Here is a 23,151-nt window from a genome sequence, read left to right as displayed (position 1 = left end):
TTGTGGGTTTGAGCCCCACATTGGGTTCCGTGCTGACAGCGTGGAGCCTGCTTAGGATTCTCTGTCTCTTTCTCTCTCTGTCCCTCCCCTGCTTGCACATGCTCTCCCTCTCTCAAAATAAATAAACATTAAAAAAATGTCACTTGTTGTTAGCAGGACTGAGTTGTAGTTAGCTAAAATGGTTTTTGTTTGATTTTTTTTTCAGTATCTTCTGCTTTCATACATCATTTTATCCTACCAGATTTTAAGTTCTAGGAGAACTCTTATTTTGATTTTTTTAAGTTTATTTATTTATTTGGAGGAAGAAAGAGACAGAGAGAGAGAGACAGAGATCAGGGATCATGACCTGAGCTGAAATCAAGAATTACAGGGGTGCCTGGGTGGCTCAATCGGTTAGGCGGCCGACTTCCGCTCAGGCCATGATCTCGCGGTCCGTGAGTTCGGGCCCCGCGTCGGGCTCTGTGCTGACAGCTCAGAGCCTGGAGCCTGTTTCAGATTCTGTGTCTCCCTCTCTCTGACCCTCCCCCGTTCATGCTCTGTCTCTCTCTGTCTCAAAAATAAACAAACGTTAAAAAAAAAATAAAAAATAAAAAAAAAAAAAGAAGAATTACATGCTCAACCAATTGAGCCACCCAAGTGCCCCCTAAGTTCTAGGATGACTTTTAAAGTTATTAATAGTACCAAGAAGGAAGATAGCAAGGGATAGATGTGGAAGTAATTAGAATATACCAAAAAGGTTTTAAAATTAAAAAGCTTTGATACTCCAGGTTTCACCTAATATGGTATATATGGTGGTTTGTACTTTCCAGTGATGGCCACAGTAATGGGTATCCTGTCCCACATGATTTCTTTCTTTCTTTTTTTTTTTTTTATGGTCTATTTTCTCTATCCATTTGCTTTCAGTTTATACAGGTCTTTATATTTAAGTGTATTTTTGTGGACAACATAGAGTTGGGTTGTGTTTTTTGATCCACTATGACAATCTCTGTCTTTTATTTATTTATTTATTTATTCAATATATGAAGTTTATTGTCAAATTGGTTTCCATACAACACCCAGTGCTCATCCCAAAAGATGCCCTCCTCAATACCCATCTGTAGAAACATGGATGGAACTGGAGAGTGTTATGCTAAGTGAAATAAGCCATACAGAGAAAGAGAGATACCATGTTTTCACTCTTAGGTGGATCCTGAGAAACTTAACAGAAACCCATGGGGGAGGGGAAGGAAAAAAAAAAAAGAGGTTAGAGTGGAAGAGAGCCACATGATTTCTTTATATATATATATATATATATATACATATATATAAAGGAGAGAGAGGGAGAGAAGGAGGGTCAGAGAGAGGAAGACAGAATCCAAAACAGGCTCTGCATGGCCAGCGCAAAACCTGATGTGGGGCTTGGTCCCATGAATTGTGAGATCATGACCTGAGCCAAAGTTAGGCGCTCAACCAACTGAGCCACCCAGGCACCCCCCACATGCTTTTCTTAGAATATGATGCTCCTTCCTCTTTTCAGATGCAGGAGCTACATTCCCTCCCCTTGGGTGGAGCTTTGTAACTACATCAACCAATAGAATATGATGGAAGTGATGGTGTGTGATTTCCAAGGCTAACTCATACAAAATATTGCGGCTCTTACCTTGGTCTCTGGTATTGCTTGTTCTGGGAGAAGCCTGACACATAACCAAGAGACAATAAAGGCACCCCACGAGAGGCCCGTGTGATGAAGAACTGAGGGTCCCAGCTTGGCCAGCATCAACTTGCCAGCCATGTGAGTGAGCCACCTTGGAAGTGGATCTCCTACTCTAGCCAAGCCTTCAGGTGACTGTAGCCCCAGCTGACATATGACTGCAACTCCTCAGGGCCCAAGTGAGAAGTGTCCAGTGGAGCCCTTCTCAAATTCCTAACCAACAGAAGTTATAAGCCACAGAAGTTACAAACCACTAAGTTTGGAGATGATTTGTTATATGGCATTAGATAACTTACATTGTATACTAGGAATGGAACTCTATTAGTGAATATATGCAGCAAATTGCACATGGGTAGGAGTGAAAATTGTGTCTAATGAGAGATGTGAATGGTGGGCCAATTTTACTAATAACTGCAAACAGAAATTTTCAATATCCGTATTATAGGTTAATTTTCTCCATTAATTAATAAAACAGCATTCTCTTAGCAGTCAGAATTTTTTTTGCATCAATCTTACCTTGAAATCCTGATCATCCTCATACAGTAAGTATTTCATATCAGAGGCCCCAAACCCTGTGCATGAGTCGCTTTCCTCATCTGTCTTCAGGTCCTTGCTGTACCTGGTCCCATCCTCACGAGTGACACATAAAGCATAGCTCTCAGCTGAGGAGCTCATCGTGTTTCCACTTTTTACTTCTACAGATTGCAATTTTGACTCTTCTGGGATAAATACAAAGAGATTGGTTATTTTGGGACAGATAAAAATGAAAATGCAATATACACTTGTCACATTTTTAATTTGAAAGATCTTTGAGGAATGTAGAGTCTATATATTAATGTGAGAGTGAGCCCCATTTTTAGAACCTCCAAGTTTATTCCATTCTCTTAGCTGACAGGTTTTGGTAATCATATGGTAACGCGTGTGTGTTGTTATTTTGGTTGGTTGGCTAAATTAGAACCCAGAAATACACCGGTATAGACAGCACTCCATCCCTCTCCACCAGTATTTATGTAATACTGAATTACATACACCACCTGGTGTGAAGAGTGAAACGTGGTGACTTGAATTTGAAAACAGGACTAGAGAAAGGAGGTGGGTTAGGACAAGTGCTGCAAGGAGAAGAGAAATATGGAGAAACTGGCACATACCTATTCCCTGAATAGCTCTTGGGTACGAGGTACCTGTCATAGATGCTCAATAAGTAGTTGTTATTTAAAAAAAACAACCTGTCACCATTACGATGAAATAATACCTTTAAGTGTTTCTGGCAACTCCAAAGGCACTTCAGGTGTCACTGTCTGCCCAGCAGCTTGAGTAAGATACAGTTGCCTAAAAAGAACAAATGAGAAAAGCAGTCTGTCAACAAACATTGTACCATCTGGTCACTGGTGTCTGTGTCTCTGCTAGGTTCTGGAGACACACAGATGAAAATTGAGACAGTTTCTCCCCTGGAGAAGCATGAGGCCCAAGGGGGTGGCTGATGGACTTACAGTACTTTAGGGTGACATTCTGTACCCTGATGGGTGATGGGGGTAGTGTGAGAAGTGCTATGGCACAGAGAGAAGGTGCACCTGGTTGAGCTTTTAGGAGGTAAGGGAAGGTTTCCAGGAGGAGATGGGACCTGAGTGGAGTCTTGAAGAACCAGGGACTATTTGCCAGGGAAGAGTTTGGGGTGAGGAAAGGCATTGTGTGATAAGGGAATGACACACTTAATGTTCTGGAAATGAAAGTGAGCTTGGCACCAGTTAGGGTGCTGTTGTAGTAGTCCAGGTGAGCAACAGCCGTGGCCTGAATGAGTGGTTTTAAGATGGAGAGGGAAAGAGAAGGACAACAAGCAGCAAGAATCCCAGATGACATCGAGGTGCTGGCTGTCGCCGAGTGCCATGTTGCAGCTCCAAGCCTGGGGAGCTGTACGTCTGCTATTGAAGCTCTCTGGGCATGTGTTTAATCCTGTTCTCTGCTTTTCAGCGCCCACTGAACTTGCAACCAGAAAATACAATGTCTGGAAAGCTCCATATAACTTTTCCATGAAGTTTTCCCGAAGACAGCATGAATTGCACTCTTGTCGATAGTCAAACCACCCCTCATGCTTAGCAGCTCAGCAGTCAGGGTGAAGCCCCCGGATTACAGGTTGTCAATTATTTAAAGAACATGAGTAAAGCGTTCTTCAAAATGCTTAAGTTTCAAGCAAATAATGTAACTACATACAATATTTATGTTTATAAAACTTCTTTTTTTAAAAAAATGTTTACTTATTTTTAATGTTTATTTATTTTTGAGAGATAGAGACAGAGCACAAGTTGGGGAGGGGCAGAGAGAGAAAGAGGGAGAAAGAATCTGAAACATACTCCAGCCTATCAGCACAGAGTACTATGCAGGGCTCAAACTCGGGAATGGCGAGATCATGACCTAGGCTGAAGTCTGACGTTCAACCGACTGAGCCACCCAGGTGCCCCTAAAAAAAAATGTTTACTTATTTTTTAGAGAGAGCACACACGTGAGAGTGTGTGAATGGGGGACGGGAAGGGGGGGATGCAGATAGCCTGATGCAGGGCCCGAACTCACTAACCGTGAGATCATGACCTGAGCAGAAGTCAGTCGCTTAACCGACAGAGCCACCCAGGTGCCCAAGTGGTTTTACCCTTTTGAATAATTATGATCTTACTAAATGTCATAAACTTCATAAATCTGGATTCTTTCTCAATCATTAATTTATTGTCATTTTTATACCATCATAGGGCAACACTTGATGATATAGAAAATATTTAAAGAATGCTATTATATAGGTATTGGTGCACTTAGTCTAGTTCTGTGGCACTGGAGTCCCTGGGAAGTCACCTCTGGTGGACATTTACCTCCTGTCATGTGTTAAACAAATACTGTGATGTTCTTTGTGAGTTGTGAAAGGAAAATGTCTGGGGAGCATTGGATGGGAAAGGTAGTAACTCTATTAGCTAGAATACCTCATTTTTCAGCCAAATAGGAAAACAACTTTTTCTATTTCCTCTGGGTACAGTTTGTGTCTATTTCTCACCCCCTTCTAGTATTATATAGGACTGAGTTCTCAACAAATAGGTGAAAATGGAAGTTGCCATAAAATATGCAATATGTGTTATATTTCTTTGACTTGAAAATGGGTTACAGTAAAAGCTGCTGAATATGCTTGGAGTTACCCTTCTGGAAAAGTAGTGTAACAGAAATGAAGTGTTTACACATTTCTGTTCCTTTATGCAGTAAAATGTCCTAAACACTTGCCTCAGACAATTTACAATCTAGCAAGGAAGCAGACATTAAATAAGTAATCGTGAGTGTGATAAATGCTGGTTATGAAGGAAAACCATCCTTGGAAGCATATACCAGGGTACCTAACCCAGTTCTTATAAATGTCACCCATGCTGTTTCTTTTTGCTTGGTCAGATTTTGAATTCATCTCTCCCAACTCTAAGGCAAGACAAAACACTCATATCTCTCACTAAAGAAAATCAACCCACAAGGCACTGATGAACGTTGCCAGTTCTACTGAAGATTTTTGTGGTGTTAGGGGTTAAATTGGATAGGGTTAAATTGCATAGGACACGGCAAACAACTTAATGAGAATCTCCATTAAAATTTTCTCCTCTCCCTGCCTGTCACTGCCAAGTTCTCTCTGGCCAGTGAAGGAATTCCTCTTTGTTGTAACTAGTAATTCACATCCATGGCAGCACCAAATCAGATATGCCAGACTGAGCTGATCAAAGCAGCAAGTGGAGTCATCTGTTTGGAGGGTAGCTCCTTCCTAAGGGAAAGACGACAGTGGATGGCAGGTACAGCAGTGCTTGTTAAGCCACAGAGCCAGCACTGGCTGCGGAGATTAGACCTGACTGCTAAGAAGGCAGCAGCAGCAGGCAGGACAGGAGAGTGGAGCTGGAGACCTGATCAGACAGAAGACAGCTGGCAAGTGGGTGTGCCTATTATGGGGCACAGTGAGGCCCCTCCCCAGAGGACCCCTCAAGAGCATCAGCTCAAGAGACTGGGAATTCAAGCGTCCAGGAAACAGCCAATTCATTCGGCCTGACTGCCTGCCTCATCTGCATTGGTGTCTACCTCTGCAGGGCATCACACAGACATTGTGGAAGGGAGCAGAGGGCCCCTTTTTCTACCCTGCCCCGCCCAGCTTTCAGCCTGCAGCGCAACTGCCCTATCTCCCAGTTTCTCCAATCTTGTATCCTGATGCCCATCACTTAGCCCAGCAAACAAAACCCCCCACAACTTACCTGTATCCACACATCAGGAAGTTTGTAAACAAAAAATACCTGATTATGTCACAAATGGTATTTTTCCATGCCACACAAGCCACAGGAACAATTTGGGTAGAAATTTTTTCATGGTCCTTCTACCACGTTGAATTTCTCTGCTTTAATTCCTAGACGTAGACATTTGTTTCCCATCGAACACATATACACCCTACATTTGTGTGATTCTTTCCCTTCTCATGCTACTATTTAGATTATTTCTTGTTTCTGACTACCTGCCCAAATTATAATCACTACTTTGAGTTTTAATCCATATTCCAGGGCCCTAGTTTTCCTCAAGGCTGGTGTATTAAGAATTCTTTTGTCAGGCAAGGAAAAGAACCTAAAATACACATTTGGTTTCTCTTGTGCAGGAATATTTTCTCTGCCTACAAGATAGTTTGACTCTTCCATTAACTACTAAAGGAAACAATTGTACAGTCCACAAGGTAACTAGAAGCCCAGAAGACCTCCAGGAAGTTACCACAAAGTTGATCACTTCCTCGTTGTGCTAACTCCACACCTCATACTTCTTCTGCTTCACAAGTATGCTTTGATTTTTATGCCTCTCTTCCCTGCTGACGTGGAGGCTTTTGAAGGTCAGCAGTTGTGATATTCATGTTAAGTGTTTGCTATTATGACTATAGTGCATTGCTAGAAAAAGCAAGCCACAGTTTGTACTGTACCAATGGTCGATTATAATATTACACCTTCATCATGGCTGTTTTGTGAGTTCTTTTCTTTTCAACAATTGTCATCTTGCTGGAGCATCAAATATTAAATCATCTTTTAAAAATAATAACTTTTGGGGGTGCCTGGGTGGTTCAGTTGGTTAAATGTATGGCTTTGGCTCAGCTCATGATCTCATGGTTCATGGGTGAACCATGGTTCATGGGTTCGAGACCCACAGCAGGCTCTATGCTGACAGCTCAGAGCCTGGAGCCTGCTTCAGGTTCTGTGTCTCCCTCTCTCTCTCTCTGCCCCTCCCCTGCTTGCACTCTGTCTCTCTCTCAAAAATAAAATAAACATTAAAAAATAAATAAAAATAACTTTTTTACAGATACAAACATTGACAAACTACTTTCTAGATATGCTAATGACTTTCACCTGGGTATTTTGAGATCCACAAGTCTACAGTTGAATAGTTGATCAATAAGCACCAAGTTTTCTTCTTCCAGTTTATGAATAGTATTTTCTAATTCTTCAATTTCCCTCCTGTGATTTGCAATCTGTTTTCAGAAGAAGAGAATGAATGTTGGTACTTGTTGACTTACTTCTATCTAGTCTTCTATAAGAAATTCAACTCTTAAAAATCCATTTGCCTAAGGGGAAGATCTATCCTGTATTATTGATTACTGGGTTTGTTTTGTCCTTCCTCTCTAAGAAGGAATAGGTGGGTCTCTTTTCTAGATTATGTGCAGTACTTTTCTGGCAAGGCAGTTATTAGTGAATGGTAGGAGTTGTCCTTTCCTACCCTTCAAAAACATCACTGGACTTATCTATGAGCTGGAGGTATAGATAAACAAAAATAAGACTAATTAACTTATCCATGTAAGTGGGGGAAGATGGTGATAAAAACAGAAAACAGTGTGATCAAACCATAACGAAGCTGTCCAGGTACGGTGGGAGGTTCACCCTATGTCTAGTGTAGGGGATAGAGGGGAATTAATAGAGGAGATGACATCTAATCTGGATCTTGAAGGCCAAGTAGGGATTCTCTAGGCAACAAAAGAGGGTACATTCTAGGCAGAAGGAACCACATGTTAGGCACAATCATTTTGGTGTAGATAGCTACAAAGTGTAAGCGGGGAGAAGTAGGAGAGAAATTGGACAATTAGGGAAGAGCCAAATAATGCTAACGGGTCTAGTTTTTCTTTTTTTTTTTAATATAATTTATTGTCAAGTTGGCTAACATACAGTGTATACAGTGTACTCTTGATTTGGGGGGTAGATTCCTGTGATTCATTGCTTACATACAATACCCAGTGCTCATCCCAACAAGTGCCCTCCTCAATCCCTATCACCCATTTCCCCTCTCCCCTGCACCCCCTGCATCAACCCTCAGTTTGTTCTCTGTATTTAAGAGTCTCTTATGGTTTGTCTTCCTCCCTCTCTGTTTGTAACTATTTTTTTTCCCTTCCCTTCCCCCATGGTCTTCTGTTAAGTTTCTCAAGTTCCACATATGAGTGAAAACATATGATATCTGTCTTTCTCTGACTGACTTATTTCACTTAGCATAATAAAGCACTAGTTTTTTTTTTTGCAGGTGATGGAAGGTCATTGACAGACATAGCAGGTTTGACGTTTAGTAAAGAAATGTGGCTAACTTAAATATGAACATGCTGCTTCTATTGACAGAATCCCCATCAGTCTTTAAGAAGTGTATTTTGATAACTTTTGTCTAAAGAAGGCTTGATAGTGGGAAAAATACACAGAATGTTACTAGACAGAACTCCCAACTCACCTTTCTCCCTGCCTCATATAGTATGAGCTATACAGGTGCTGCCCTGAGAGATGCTCACAGAAAGAGGTCAGGACGATAGCAAAATTAGAAGCAACAGTACAAAAGAGAAAGCAATAGACTGGTAAGAATAATAGAAAATAAACTGGAAAAAGTATTTCAGAAGAATATGATGAAACAAAAAAGGTTCAGGGGTTTAGATTCAGTATTTCTTGTTAGGAGTTGCCAAGAGTACTTAGATAGCTAACATTTTTGATTTGTAATTAAATATATTTATTGTATTTTTGATTTGGGAAACATTCCGTATATTACCACATTCCTATCTCTATCACATAAGTCATGTATTACATGCTTGAATTCCTACTATGGGCAAGATTCTGTGCGAGACAGAGGGACACAAAAGTGAATAAGGCATAGCTTCTTCCTTCAAAGAAGTTTACAACGCAGTGAACAAATACACAAATATTTGTAACATAAAACAACACTGGTACCATAGAAAAGGCTCAAATAGGGGTGCCTGGCTGGCTCAGTTGGTAAGGCGTGCAACTCTTGATCTCAGTGTTGTGAGCTCGAGCCCCACGTTGGGTGTGTAGATTACTTAAAGATAAAATCTTAAAAAAAAAAAAAGCTCAAATATTGCTGGTGGCTTGGAGTTCAAAAGAAAAGCATATATTTTTTACCTGCCTTAAACAATTTAGCAAAACCGTTTGAGTCCATAATACTAAATTAGAAAGCAAGGGGCTGGTGCTTTAGGATCTCATGTGTTGGGAGATAAACAGTTCAATTACAGGCTTGAATGCCTTAAAGAAAAGTTAATAATTTTCAAATGTCAAAGGATGAGAAGAAATTATATTTAGAGGTTGTAAACAGAAGGAATTGATAGAACATTTGGAAATGTTTGACCCAAGGACTTGGCATGCTTGGGAGGCAGCACACACAGTTTTTGGTCTTCTTCCAAAGCTTGGAATGAGGGCCCCTTGGGGTCCGACCTCTCAAGCTAAGGATGTCTTGTGGCATCACGTACCCCTTTGGACTACTAACTAAGGTTCTCAGCAATTAATGTCTCCTTTCCAGCCTTTTGAAATGTTAGGGAGATGAAAAGTACCTTTAGATTTCTAGGGTAAGAAACTGAAAATGAAGAAGTAGAAGACCGCTTTTCCTTCCTCATCTTCCCCATCCTCAAATATCCAAGAAATTGAGAAAGAATTTAGTTAAAACTATTATAAGTCAGAGACCTAGGATCCTGAATTAAATGCATGTTCTTGAAATTTTCCCCTGCAAGTTCCCAGTTAGTTTTATGCCTCCTCACCCTTGAAACTCTGATTACTAACCTCTTTGAATCCCTTTCTTTGTCTAGTTTTATTTGCTTTCCATTTGTTGAGTTAGTCTAAGTCATTTGTTAATTTCAGTTTTTCTTCATTTCCTTAATATGCGTACTAAATAAAACCAGATAATGGAAGTCATGCAGGGGACATTTCATATCCTTCCCACAGATCTAACTGTTTGGTTATTGTTGAAAGATGGTTATATGGAGAAATATTTTCAGGAGTTCCATTATTAAATATCCCTTGTTACTCATTCTAAACCTTCCTCAAAGAAATTAATTGACATACATTATTCCATTTCCAGGCAATTTTCAATTCTTATGATAATACTTATAACCAGAGATGGTTTTAATTAATTTTGGGAGTAAATTTAATAATGCTAAAATAAATATTTATTGAAATAAGGAGAAATTAAATCTACTAAATTTCCTTAAAATGATTTGTCCTTTATTACTAAGCTCTTTTGTTCATGATTTAATTAGATTTGACATTTTTTGTGTCTTTTATTTCTACTGAATTCTGAGAAGAAAACAAAACAAAATGTAATTTGTGGCTTTAGTAGGAAGGCTCAAAACACCAAAAAAGCCTTTCTTATCAGTCAAATATAAATGTTTGCCATCATTTTCTCTGAACCTAATATCTATAACATCTTATAGGATTTAAGGTTTGAATTGTGAAATTACTATAATTAGGATTATACTATTGTATTCAATAAAAGTATCAAAACTAAACTCTTCCCTAATACTCTTTAACTGTTAAGCTCACCTTGAGTTTTTAAATTTTTTAATTTAACTTATTTTGTTATTATGTTATTATTATTATTATTATTGTTTTTTTTAAGTAGGCTTCACACCCAGCATGGACCCCAAAGCAGGGCTTGATCTCATGACCCTGAGATCAAGACCTGAGCTGAGGTCAAGAGTCCGACCCTGAGCTGATTAAGCCCTTCACTGTGAGTTTTTTAAAATCAATATTCATTTTTCAAAACTGGGGATTCCTCTTGATTCATTTTGGAAGTAGTATGGACTCCTATTGACCATGACTTTATGAAGGCAACTTAAAGATAATTGTCAATATTATAGAAAGCACATTAATTTTTAAATCCCTTGTTTCCTAGACTCACCAATACTGTTCAGCCAAATAGGAGGCAGGGAAAAAAGAAAAGAAGGTGACAGTGACAGTTTTACTTCAAGTGTCTGAGCAGATGGTGAAAAAGGAAATGCAAGAAGTGAAAATTTAAGGAGAAATTTAATGAGTTCTGCTTTAGGTATGTTGAGTACCTTTGGGACATCCATGTGGAAATATTTGGTAGGCAAATAAAAATATAGGTATAGAGCTAAAGTATAATGCTGAAGAAATCACATGTTAGTGATTTGAGAATGACATACATATAACTTGCCAACAAGAGCTGTGTGTAGTTGAAGTGAATTCTTTCAAAAGATACTGAGTTTTCTTTCATAGATGGTATTTAAGCACAGTTTGGGTGACTCCTTGTTTGAATGTAAAGGCAATTTCAAAGTAGTGAGTTTTACACATTTTCTGTAGCACCCTTGTAACATCTAGACCAAAGATTATCTACCTGTTATATCCAATAACATGCTCTCACATCTTCACCCAAGATCTAAGCCATGTACTTGATTCATTGCTCCAATGAGTATATCTATACTCATAGACATTCTTTCATTCAATAACTATTTAGTGAACATAGATTATGTATTAGTTTTCATGGACATATAGTTGAAAAAGCATAGCCTGCTCTGTGCAATGAGGAGATAGATGCATAAACAGACAATTTCAACATATTTTAGCAAGAGTTACAATGAAACAAGAAAGCGCTGAGGAAAAAGTACTCAAGACTTTCTGGGGGAAATACAAAATGATTCAGAAAGAAATTAGTCATCAAGGTCTGTGTCTAAAGAAAGAGTCGGAGTTTTCCAGGCAGAGGAGGCTGAGAAGGTAAGGAGATAAGGCAGAGGGACTAGTATGTACAATGTAAGGAAAACAGGACAGTGCCTCATAACAAAGAAGGTCTATAAGTCCTCACATGATCACATTCAGCAAGAGCAATATTGTAGCACTGGTATAGGGAGACAAGTAGATAGTTGAGTCTAAGGCAGCATGCTGGGTCCACTGGTTTCTGCATGCTTTCCAGAGGGAGGTGTGAAGACAGTCTAAGGACCAAGCTAGGATAGGATATAGAGACTGCAGTGGGCAGGGGCATCTGGATCATTGGCAAATGGCTGTAATTGTGGGTTTGGTGTTGGCTGCAACACAATGTCCAAAAGGCTAGAGCAGTCCATTCAGAAGTCACTAGTGCAGGGAGGAGACAGATGCATGTCCTCTACAGATGAAAGGCAGAGGGAGCAAAGGTCCAAAGGAAATCCCATAGATCTGAACCCTCTTTAATAATACGCCCCACAAGAGGGCATGTAACCCCACCTTCTTATACAACAGGGTCCATCTTCGAGAAGTGCAGGGGGAAGTAAGGAAATTCAAACAACTGAACCTTTATGCAAAGGGGCATCCTTTGCATCCCAAAGGGGCAATTAAAAACAGCAGAGAATGAGGTTAGAATGATCCTTTAGCCTTCCTCCCACCACCCAGAAGGAAGTAGCGTCTTGAGAAAGACCAGATCAATTTAGGGCATGAGAAACTTCAAACATTTGAGTATATTGCATTAATTATGATGTCAAAAAATGACTTCTGATTATTAATGAAATTGTTGATGGTACTCATTGAGTAACAGCTTATAATAAGATTAGGATTCCACTTGAATTTTATTTTACCTCAGCTAGCCACAAATCTGTGTTTTTCCCATGCCTTTAGCTCATAAATGAAAGTCATTTTCAGTTCAAAAAAACGAGAAAGAAGAAATTGCTTTTAAAATTCCACTCACCTCTCTTTTTAGCCAGTCATTCTCCCGGATCTCTCGGTAGCTGCCTTTGTCAATGAACCTTATGGCATTCTAAAAGAAAGTTTCTGTATTAAGGAAGAATTGTAACATGGTGGTTCAACATCACCTTAGCTGATCATTCATTTTAACTTATGTTTTGCAATTACTTTGGAAACATACCTAAGAACTTTTGCTTCAGTTGTTCTTTATTCTCCTATTGTATTATTTTTGCTGATTTGCACTGCCTAATACAGGTGATTTAGAGAACTCGATAGCAGTTATCCATTCAATTTGGCTTCTATTGTGAATGAACCTGATTGCCATGGTGAAATCAATCATTAAGTAATCTGCTCCTATGGGACACCTAGGTGGCTCAGTCAGCTGGGCATCCGGCTTTGGCTCAGGTCATGATCTTGAGGTTTGTGGGTTCAAGCCCTGCATCCGGCTCTGTGCTGACAGCTCAGAGCCTGGAACCTGCTTCGGATTCCGTGTCTCCCTCTCTCTCTGCCCCTCCCCCATTCGCACTGTCTCTCTCTCTCTCTCTCTCAAAAATAAATGTTAAAAAAAAGAAGTGATCTGCTCCATAATTAAGGTGGCTGAACTGCAGTGATCAACTATTCTTCAAGTTTATGGTCACAGTCGTAATCCAACATATAGCAAAAAGCATGAATAGATTCTATTACCACCTTTTTAATTTGAGATATTTCTGTATGTCAGTAATAACAATATACATATTTAAAAACTTAATAGCAAATAGTTTCAGGGTAGCAGGCTGTAGCTAGACAGTCTTCTGGAGAAAGTTATTTTAGATGAAGAAAACAGGAAAAGTATTACTTTGTCAGTAGGTTCACAAAATGTAAATTCATTTTCAATTACTTGTATATTTATAGTTTCACTCGAACTTTATAGTGGATGAAAGATTGTATTTATCTGTGAGGTACTTTTATATGGATACCATGTTATAAATTCCATATTCAGTGACTGAAGGGCACAACCTAAAGAAGAGAAATTAGGAAAACTCCTATAGATCATAAGCATTCACAGGAATAATTTAAAACTATGTTAAGAATAAATTTATCTAAGTCTTTAGTGTTGGAAGGTTTGCAATAATTTTTTTATTTAAATCACACTAATTAAACTAAGAGTGGACCTGTATTCCCCAGGAGCTAGGAACTTTTATACTCCAGCTACAACTGATAATTCTAAGGTTTCCTGGAACACAGAATTTCATTTGAACAAAAGCAGGACATAGCTCATAACTGAAGTTAGATGGCTAATGGCTTCATTTACCAAAAGTGGAGCAGAGGTTTTCAACTTTGGCCATACGCTAGAATCTCCTGGACAGTTTGAAAAATCCAGAAGCCAATGCAACATTGTAGGTCAATTACATGAGCATCTCTGTGCACAGGACCCAGGCACTGACTGAGTTAACCAATTTCTCAGGTGACTCCCACATTGCAGCCGAGGTTGTACAACAGTGGATTATCAGAAGTTAAATGTATGCTAAAACAGCCAGATAAAAATGGGGAAATTTCATTTATGTGTGTGAATTATGTAGAGAAAAGAAAATGTATAGTGTAACGATTAAGAGCAGTGATCTGAAGAAGACACCTTAAATTGAATCTCTCGATTCTGCCACTTGCTCTGGGAAAGTCACAAAATTTCTCTGTGCTTCAGCCTTCTCATTAGCAAGTCCCTGCCTTATAGGATTATTGAGAGACATAAATATAAAAGGCTCAGAACAGTATCTGGAACAGTCTTCATTATATATTGAATATGTATATTTGAAAGATATTTGATTTACAGATGCATTTTTAATCATCTTAACTATGTTCAGATCATTTTAATGTTGATTTCACCATTTAATCATATTCTGTCACAAAGGGGCTGAATTTTATGGGCAGTAAACTATTGGCAAGTTCTCCATAATCCTCTATATTTGCATAGATCTGTAAAAATCATGCAATGGGATGGTAACTGAAAGAACAACTAAACTAACACGTAAGCAACAAACCAAAGCAACTGAAATTCAATGAGGAACTTTAGAGAAGACCAGTGCTTATGATTCTGAAGAAGAGATATTCTTGATGAAGAGACAATCCCAGTGGGGACCTCACTAACTGAGAAGGTAGTCTGGGGACAGGGGAAGAACAGTGAAAAGAAAAGATTCAGATGTTTTGTGAAAAACAAAAGGATTAGAAAACATATAATATTGGAAACCATATCTCAAACATTTTTTTATGTCCCAAGTCTTTAAACTTCTAGCAATGTGGAGTACTTTCTTAGGTTTGGATATATATGAAAGTACTTTTTAGACAAATCATATTTCATTCTATAATACATCCAAAACTTTTATTTGATAATTTGTTGTAGTCATTATTATTACTTAAAAATAACTGAGTAACCATTTACTGAGCTCTTTTTTATTTTTTTATTTTTTATGAGTCACTATGCTACTTAAATCATCTCATTTAGGGGCACCCGGGGTGCCCCAATCTGGGTGGCTCAGTTAGTTGAGCATCTGACTTGATTTTGGCTCAGGTCAATGATCCCAGGATAGTAGAATCGAGTGCTGTGCCAGGCTCCATGCCTGGCTCTACACTAAGCATGGAGCCTGCTTTAGATTCTCTCTCTTTCTCTCTCTCTCTCTCTCTCTCTCTCTCTCTCTCTCTCTCTCAGTGCCTGGGTGGCTCAGTCAGTTAAGCATCCAACTTTGGCTCAGATCATGATCCACATGGGGCTCCTGGCTATCAGTGCAGAGTCCACTTCAGATTCTCTGTCTCCTCCCCAACCCCTCCCTCACTCACTCACTCACATGCATGGGCATGCTTTCTCTCAAAAAATGAACAAATATATATAAAAAAAGATTCCTCCCCCCCCGCCTTCCCCCCACTCTAAAATTAAAAAAAAAAATCTCATTTAATCCTCATACTATTCTTTAAAGGTAAATATAATTGCCAATCTTTATATATATATATATATATATATATATATATATAAATTAGGAAACTGAAGCCCAGAAAAGTCAAGTAATAAATTTAGTTTATATTCCCAGTAAGTGGTACAGCTGTGATTTAAACTAAACTAACTTTAGAACTCAAGATCTTAATCATTGTTATATACCGTGAGAAAAAAGTAGGGGAAGAACTTTTGTTTTTAAGAAAATTGAAATATACCTGCGTGGCCCATTCCTTCTTTTGATCCAGTTGCAACAAAGTTTCTCTGATTATTCTCTTTCTAGCATCTTCCAGAGTGACTTTATAGTGTTCTTTAAAAAGAAAATTAGAAGTCTCAACAAGATTAATCCTAGGAAAGGGGTGCTTGGGTGGCTCTGTTGGTTAAGTGTCCAACTTTGGCTCAGGTCATGACCTTGCTGTCCGTGAGTTAGAGCCCCATGTCAGGCTCTGTGCTGACAGCTCAGAGCCTGTGGCCTGCTTCAGATTCTACGTCTCCCTTTCTGTCTGGCCCTCCCCCACTGCGCTCTGTCTCTCTCACTCTCTCTCTCTCAAAAACTGAATAAATATTAAAAAAATTAAAAAAAAGACTAATCCTAGGTAAAACTATGGTGTTCATAAATGTTATCTTCCATGATCTTCCCCCTCCTTTCTACATATTTTTCCCCCCTGAATTTTCAGGGTACATTTTTACTGAAGCATCTAGTACCTTCAATTAGAAGAAATGCTCCAATAATTTACTAACACCTTAATGTGAATTGGTTTAAGATGATATCTCTTCCAAGAATATTTGTATTTTCAAAGAATTGTCTCTCCAAAGGGAGAATTCCCAATACTTTAGTATGTGTGCAGCGATCTACCTTTCATATCACACACTTCTGACTGCACAATGGAAACATAAAGAAGATCTGATTATCTGCACAAGAAACATCCTGTACTCTGACTTCATCTAACTAAATTTCCAGTATTCTAGGCATGTGTCTCTGTGGGCAGGAAAGACAGAGCCAGAAGAAGGGAGAGGTGTGGAGGGGCTGTGGAAGTCAGCCCCTGGGTCTGAGTTGGGCTCAGAGCAAGAAAGGAGGAGAGATATGAAGAAATGCAGGATTCTTTATTCTTTCCAAAAGTTCTTGTGTCATAGTCAGAAAGGAGAGAGCAAAGGATCATAAAATCTTAGGCCTTGAAAGATGCTTAGCGATCATATCAACACTTCTGTTTAAGGAAAGTGAAGTAGTGACATTAAGGTCTCTGTAGAGAGTGGAGAGGAAGAAAGGTGCATAATGAGTCCAGTTTGTTAATCTTCTATTCAACAAACCAGCAGCAATGTGTTCTGATGTGCAGGACACTACTTAAGGCGCTGGGAACACTGCTGAATAAGAAACAAATCACCTGCCCTTATGACAGGTACATTCCAGTACGGAAGCCTGACCGTAAGTAACCAACCAAATAAATAATATTTTGGGTGGTGATATGTGTGATGAAGCAGAACTAAAATTCTCCATTTCAGAGAAAGTTTTGAGGAGGTAAAGACTGAATGAGGTGAGGTAGTCAGCAATGTGCAACAGGAGGGAACCACACTACACAAATCTGAGAATAATCAAAGTCAGTTGTACCTGATGATAGCATCTATGTTATAAGTCGCCATTAGTTGTATTTTATTTATAACATCTGAAAGATAAGTATTTGCTAGATTTCTGTACTGGTCCACAGAAACCCATTTAACTTATTCTGTAACTAAACAATACTTTTGTAAGAGTGGTGCTGTGGAACCTAACTGCCATTTAGGACACTGTTTCAAAGGGAACATTTTCTCCCCAGAGCAAGTCCGTCAAAGCAGAACTCTCAGGGGTCTTAGGCTATAGGGAAGGAGATCTGCAGATCTGGTCTTTTAGTAGGTTGGAGCTGAGGTTCTGGAAAGGGGACCAGAGTAAAAATTCCTCTTCCATACCTTTCTTCTCCTGCAGTCTCTGGGACACAACAGATAATGAAGAATATGTTGAAGAAAATTAAATGTGCAAGTCTTTGGCGGGCAGTGATCTGAGGCTTCACCACTAGGTAGGGCAGCAGCAAACGATGGCCTTCAGTTGTGACTGTGGTGGGGAGGGGAGGGCGAGAAGGGGGAGCTCTCCCAGGTTGCCCAGTGGCCAGAAAGGGGGCGGGTCAGTTTCTGCCTCTAACAGAATTGGAACAGGAGTGTCTGACTGAGGCAGCAGTTAACAAACACAAGAGTTGCGTTTTGGGGACTAGTCTAACTTGACATCTGGAGAATAAGAAAATGAAACTCTTCATTATTCCAACGCACATGTACTCATCTATATAGCCTGTATTTTTCTTACTCTTATCCGGGGTAATCACTTGAATATTTTAATCATTCCAATCTCATCTCTGATAGAAATTGTTTTCAATTCAGTACCTAGTCCACTAGACTAAGGCTGGATATTTATTTGAAATTTCTACCCAACAAAACACAACAAGCAGTCTAAAAGTTGCTATGGGTCAGGAGTTTAGTTACAGTGGATTTTTCATTCTTAGCATCTGAAGAAACCGTAAAACTGGGAGCTTGATAACATTAAATATTAATTCTTTGCTGTAAATCATAAAAAACAGATGATCAGATATGCTCGGACTAAAGTTATACCTCTTTCTATTGCCATATTAACACTAAAACAGCAACAAAAATATCCAGCTCTGTTCCAAGTTCCATATAGAATTCAGTGGACTTTTTATCTTCTTAAAAGCAGAGTAACAAGCACAAGGGAGCATGTAAAAGTCTCATTGCTCTCTTTTGTGATTCACAAGATGTTTTGAGAAATAGTTATTAACCACACATTTGTGAATACAGCCAAAGAAGCTATGAGTATATAAATGTCTCCTCATAAAAGTTTGAGCATGGGCGACTATGGCTTTGTGCTTTAAACTCTGGACTGCTCAGATTCCTGTCTCTGTGGCCACTTCTCAGAAGCCAAGCTCAAAGCCCCCCTGGCTGAAGCTGGCTTTGCATTGTTCTACCTTCCCTGTTGTATCTGCTCTGAGTTGGTTTGCTCCTCCACAGCTCTCTGGGGGTCTGTTGTCCACTTTTCACACGTGTCGGTGTCACACAACTTCACCCTACTGACCACCCCCCCTCCTGTGGTGGTGGCCTCTCTTGTACTCTCTCTTGAAGATCACCAGGGGACTCCCATTTTACAGATGAAGAAATTAATGTTCAAAGAAGTAATGCTACTTTTTTGTAAATGTATTTGAACCCAAATCTTTTAACTCACTATTAGCGTACAAAGAAATTTTAGAGATTCCTGTCCTGTATGTCTGGTGAAGGGCAAAAGTAAAAATGCTCTGTGGCTCTGATAGCTAATGACTCTTAATAACCCCACGCTTTCTGTATTGCTGGGCTTCATCCTTTTATTGAGAGTCAGAGCCTTGTCCTGGATACATTAGTGACCATGTTTCCTATACCCACTATCCCAACATTTCCCAGTTCAAGTTCAGGGAAGAAGCTCTAGGTGCTTCCTCCCGCTTCCTTCTAGAGCTCAGGGACATACTGAATAAGGCAGTGTTGGATAGCTGACCACAGAATGGTTTGTGCTGGGGCTGACTCATTACCCACGAGGAGGCATGGACAAAGGTCTTTGCTCATCTCTGATTAGGTAGGTGATCACTCCAGCTCTTCAGAATCTCAGGGGTCTTAGGCTATAGGGAAGGAGATGGAGAAAACTGCAAGAACTGGTCTTTGGGAAGCAAGAAGAGTATGGGGACAGGACAGAGCAAAGCAAAGCAGAGGAACATCTGAAGGAGACAGTCCGTGAGAGATAAATGTAGAGAGGAGCCATCCCTATAGCCACCACTTATCTGATAGGCTTCTGTTACCATCTTCAAACTTTCTATTCCTCATTATAAGTGTTATATTCAACAAACATGACCATGGGACATCAAGGAACCTCAGTTTTTTCTCTTCCCTTTAAAATTCATACTGTGAAGCTAGTAATTATCTCAACAAGATATGTGGCAAATTTCTGATTTTTCTGCTTCCTTTGTGATGATAAGAGGTTCTCAATTGGTAATTTATATATCCAGTCTTTTGTAATAAACAAAACTTTAAATTTTATTCAAAACTCTGGCTATTTCCTTCCAGCTTAGATGCACAACTATATCCTCTGATTTGAGCTTCCTCTTCCCTTAGGGATGAAGGGAAGCATGGAAAGGGACAAGAAAGCTCTCACTTGACAGATACTGTCTCAAGTTAATGTTGCACTTTCTGGTCCTAGCTGATGCTTAAGGTTGATGTCTTTTTCATGGAGGTGTTCTTATAGGTTCTTCAGAGGACCACCTTCCCCATTGCTAGTTATTTCACCTGAGTTCCCTTGATGCGGGTGATGTACTGTCCTTAATGGCTGGCTAACAACTTTTCCTTTGGCCTCTGGCTCTCAATATATTCCTTCCTCCCTTACATGCTGGCCTCTAATTCCTCTGTTGGAACATCATCACCAAGATCTAACTGGACAGCGTACTAGCCATCCCTCATAGCATATTCACAAGAAAAACTCTTTCGTGCTTTGCCATAACAAATTCTTGAAATTGTAGCCTCTTGCAGACTGAATATTTGTGTCCCCCCAAATTCATATGTTGAAACCTAACCCTTAGTGTGATGGCATTTGGAGATGGGGTCTTTGAGAAGTCATTAGGTCAAGAGGGTGGAACCCTCGTGAGTGGGATTAGTGCCCTTACAAAAGAGACTCCAGAGAGCTCTCTTGCCCCTTCCACCAAAGATGGCTGCCTATGGACCAGGCAGTGGATTTTCTCCAGACACCAAATTTGCTGGCACCTTGGTCTTGAACTTTCCAGCCTCCAGGACTGTGATAAATACATTTCTGTTGTTTATAAACCACACATTCAATGCACTTTGTTACAGCAGCCTGAATGGACTAAGACACAGCCCTAGCTCAGGTCAGCAGCCTCCTCATATTTGCTCTGCTGACAGAATGATTAGTTAGTCCATTATTCCTTAGACTTCTCAGGGGTGGGTCATAAACTAGACCTCCATGCCTCCCAAACTTCAGGAGACACATACTGAATAATCAGAGGCATTCCCTTGAAGACCCTCCGTCTTGATTTGAGATGAAGGAGGAATTACCCTTCACCTGCCCGTTTGGGGGACAATGTAGGATGTAAAGCACACCAAGGTCTCTTTCTAAACACTGTCCCCTAATTTCCAACAATCTTTGTTTGACTTATCCAACTCCTTTTATAGACTGGAATTCAGTGGTTGAAGGTATGAAACCAGTTTTCTGCCTCATTTGCATGGTGGTATCTCAGTTTACTCTGATGTGGTGTCTGTTATATTGCCACTCCAGTTTAACTGAGACTAAAGAATTTTATTTTAATATCCTCCTTCAGTAACTCCCCCCGCCCAGTCCCTAAAATACCTGTTCCTTGCTAGTAAACCCAGTCTAACTAACACAAAGTCCATGATCACGGTTGTGGGAGAAAAATTCCAGAAAAATCGTGGAAGAAGAGAGGCAGTGGGGGAGAAAAAGGGCACTATACTAGTAAGGCTCCAGAAAAATAGATGCAAGTGTTCTGCTCATATTCATTTTCCAATTAATGGCCCCAATATTTTAATAGCCCCCAGGCAGAGTTGCTGCTGCTAACTGCGTGGTTGGGAGAAATGCCTAAATTCAATGACAAGTAAAACAAGCCCATAACAACTACTTCCCATGACACCTAAAGTTGGCTACAGACCAAGGTTCAACCAGGAAGTTATTCAGTGTATAAATGTCATTACCATCATCCCAAAGTTGGATTCAACAGCATGACAATTTTCAACCGAAAGAAATCATCCAAATTTCTGATCAACATAATAAGTTTATCTGAGAAGATGACTCTTCTTAATTTAAAAATATAAAATAAAGAAATGTTGGGGAAAAACTTAAAAAATTTTAAACATGCCATAACAATAACTATTTTAAAAGTATGATACTGGTACACAAACACATAGATCAATGGAACAGAATAGAAAGATAAGAGAGACCCAAATACACATGGGAAATTAAAGTATGATAAAATCAGCATTTCAAATCAGTAAGGTTAAAATGAGTTATCTGAGAAGTGATGTTAGGACAACTGGAAAAACATCTGGCAAAACATAAAGTTGGTTTCCCACCTCATAGACACACACAAAAAACCCAAAGATTTAAATATTAAAATGAAGCCATAAATATGGCTAATAGAAGAAATATTAGACTATTTATAATCTCAGATATCTTAAAATAAAAACTGAACTTGGGCACTCCAAAACTACAAAATGTCTTCATAATATACCCCACAAACAGAAAACTAGTGACAAATAAGGAAGATACTTGTATTTTATATCACAGTTAAAGAGCTAATTTCCTTAAAAGGTAAAGAGCTCCATCACACAGTAGAAAAATGGGCAAGGGATACAAACAGATGATTCACAGAAAAGGAAATTCAGTACATATCCTGACCTTATGAAAGATACTCACTATCACTTATAATAAGAGAAGTGGAAATTAAAACCACAAGAAGATACCATTTTCTATTTTTAAGACTGACAAACAACAAAAAAAGTTAGCTAACATCCCTGCTGTTGAAGATGTGTGAACATAGGCATCTTCATCCATATGGGGGAAATAAACTTGGTACAAGATCTACAGAGAGCCATCCCTATCAAAATAAAAAAATAAATGAATAAACAGGCTCTTTGGGCCAGCCATTCCTCCCTAGAGATACCCAAAAATGAAATTATATAAATATAAGAATATTCTTTGCAGCATTATTTGTAATAGTAAAATACAGGAAATAGCCTAAATGCTTGTGAGTAGGGGACTGGTAAAAAAAAAAAAAAAAATTGTAACAGAACAAAACAAAGTAGCCACTGGAAGAATGAAGACACCCTAATATGTACTGATCTATAAGAATGTTCATATATTGTATTTGTAGCATGCTTTGTATATTTTGATATAAAATATTTCTGATGGAGGCTATATGAGAAATTGGTAATTGTGGTTTTATCTACAGAGAGTATCTGAGTGACTGGGGGATGTACAGGGGTAGGAAGGTGTCCCTTTTATGCTCTACTTTTCTTCTGAGGAGGAGAGCCTTTTGAAAGATTAGAACTCCAAGTCCAGTCTGATTTGGGCCAAATTTATACTACCATCGTGGTGCAGAAGCCCTGAGCTGAGAACTTTACAGAAAAATTGGTCTAGATGTGGAACATCCCAAGAGGGCCCCAGAGGTGGGGATGGAAATTATGCCACAGGAACACCTCCCCAACACAGGGCACCATCACCAGCTGGGTTCAGAATTATCATCCAGCCACAGTGGTCTTTTGGGTCATCAGATCACTCCATTTATTCTATCCCATGACTTCTCTGTCTCTGGGTCTCTGATTTTTTGTTTTTTTTTAAGCCACTATGCTAGCCACAGGGACAGACATGTAGCCTCATGGTTCCCAGATTTAGTCCTGGTAAGTTTCATCTCACCTGATGCCATCCTTCTCCATACCTTCTCATTTTTGTTCTTCCCATTTCCCATCTCATGTTT

The 23,151-nt window shown here is 39.3% G+C and overlaps 1 protein-coding gene across 6 annotated transcripts in view; it reads right to left on the bottom strand.

Annotated features, from left to right (window-relative positions):
* CCDC83 (coiled-coil domain containing 83) overlaps positions 1-23,151 on the bottom strand; it is a 46,938-nt gene that overhangs the window by 1,292 nt on the left and 22,495 nt on the right. For 5 of the 6 annotated variants that reach the window (XM_049620202.1, XM_049620160.1, XM_049620169.1 and 2 more), the window contains 5 exons: positions 15,817-15,908; positions 12,644-12,712; positions 7,069-7,190; positions 2,943-3,019; positions 2,207-2,409 (listed from right to left, as the gene is read on the bottom strand). In XM_049620202.1, coding sequence (XP_049476159.1) covers positions 2,207-2,409; positions 2,943-3,019; positions 7,069-7,190; positions 12,644-12,712; positions 15,817-15,908 — 563 coding nt within the window. The remainder of the gene's footprint in view (positions 1-2,206; positions 2,410-2,942; positions 3,020-7,068; positions 7,191-12,643; positions 12,713-15,816; positions 15,909-23,151) is intronic. The other variant, XM_049620183.1, reaches the window with a different exon arrangement.

Source organism: Panthera uncia, chromosome D1, assembly GCF_023721935.1.
Source record: "Panthera uncia isolate 11264 chromosome D1, Puncia_PCG_1.0, whole genome shotgun sequence".
Taxonomy (NCBI): Eukaryota; Metazoa; Chordata; class Mammalia; order Carnivora; family Felidae; genus Panthera; species Panthera uncia.
Note: the sequence above shows the minus strand (reverse complement) of the source record. Positions and strands in the feature narration are given on the sequence as shown.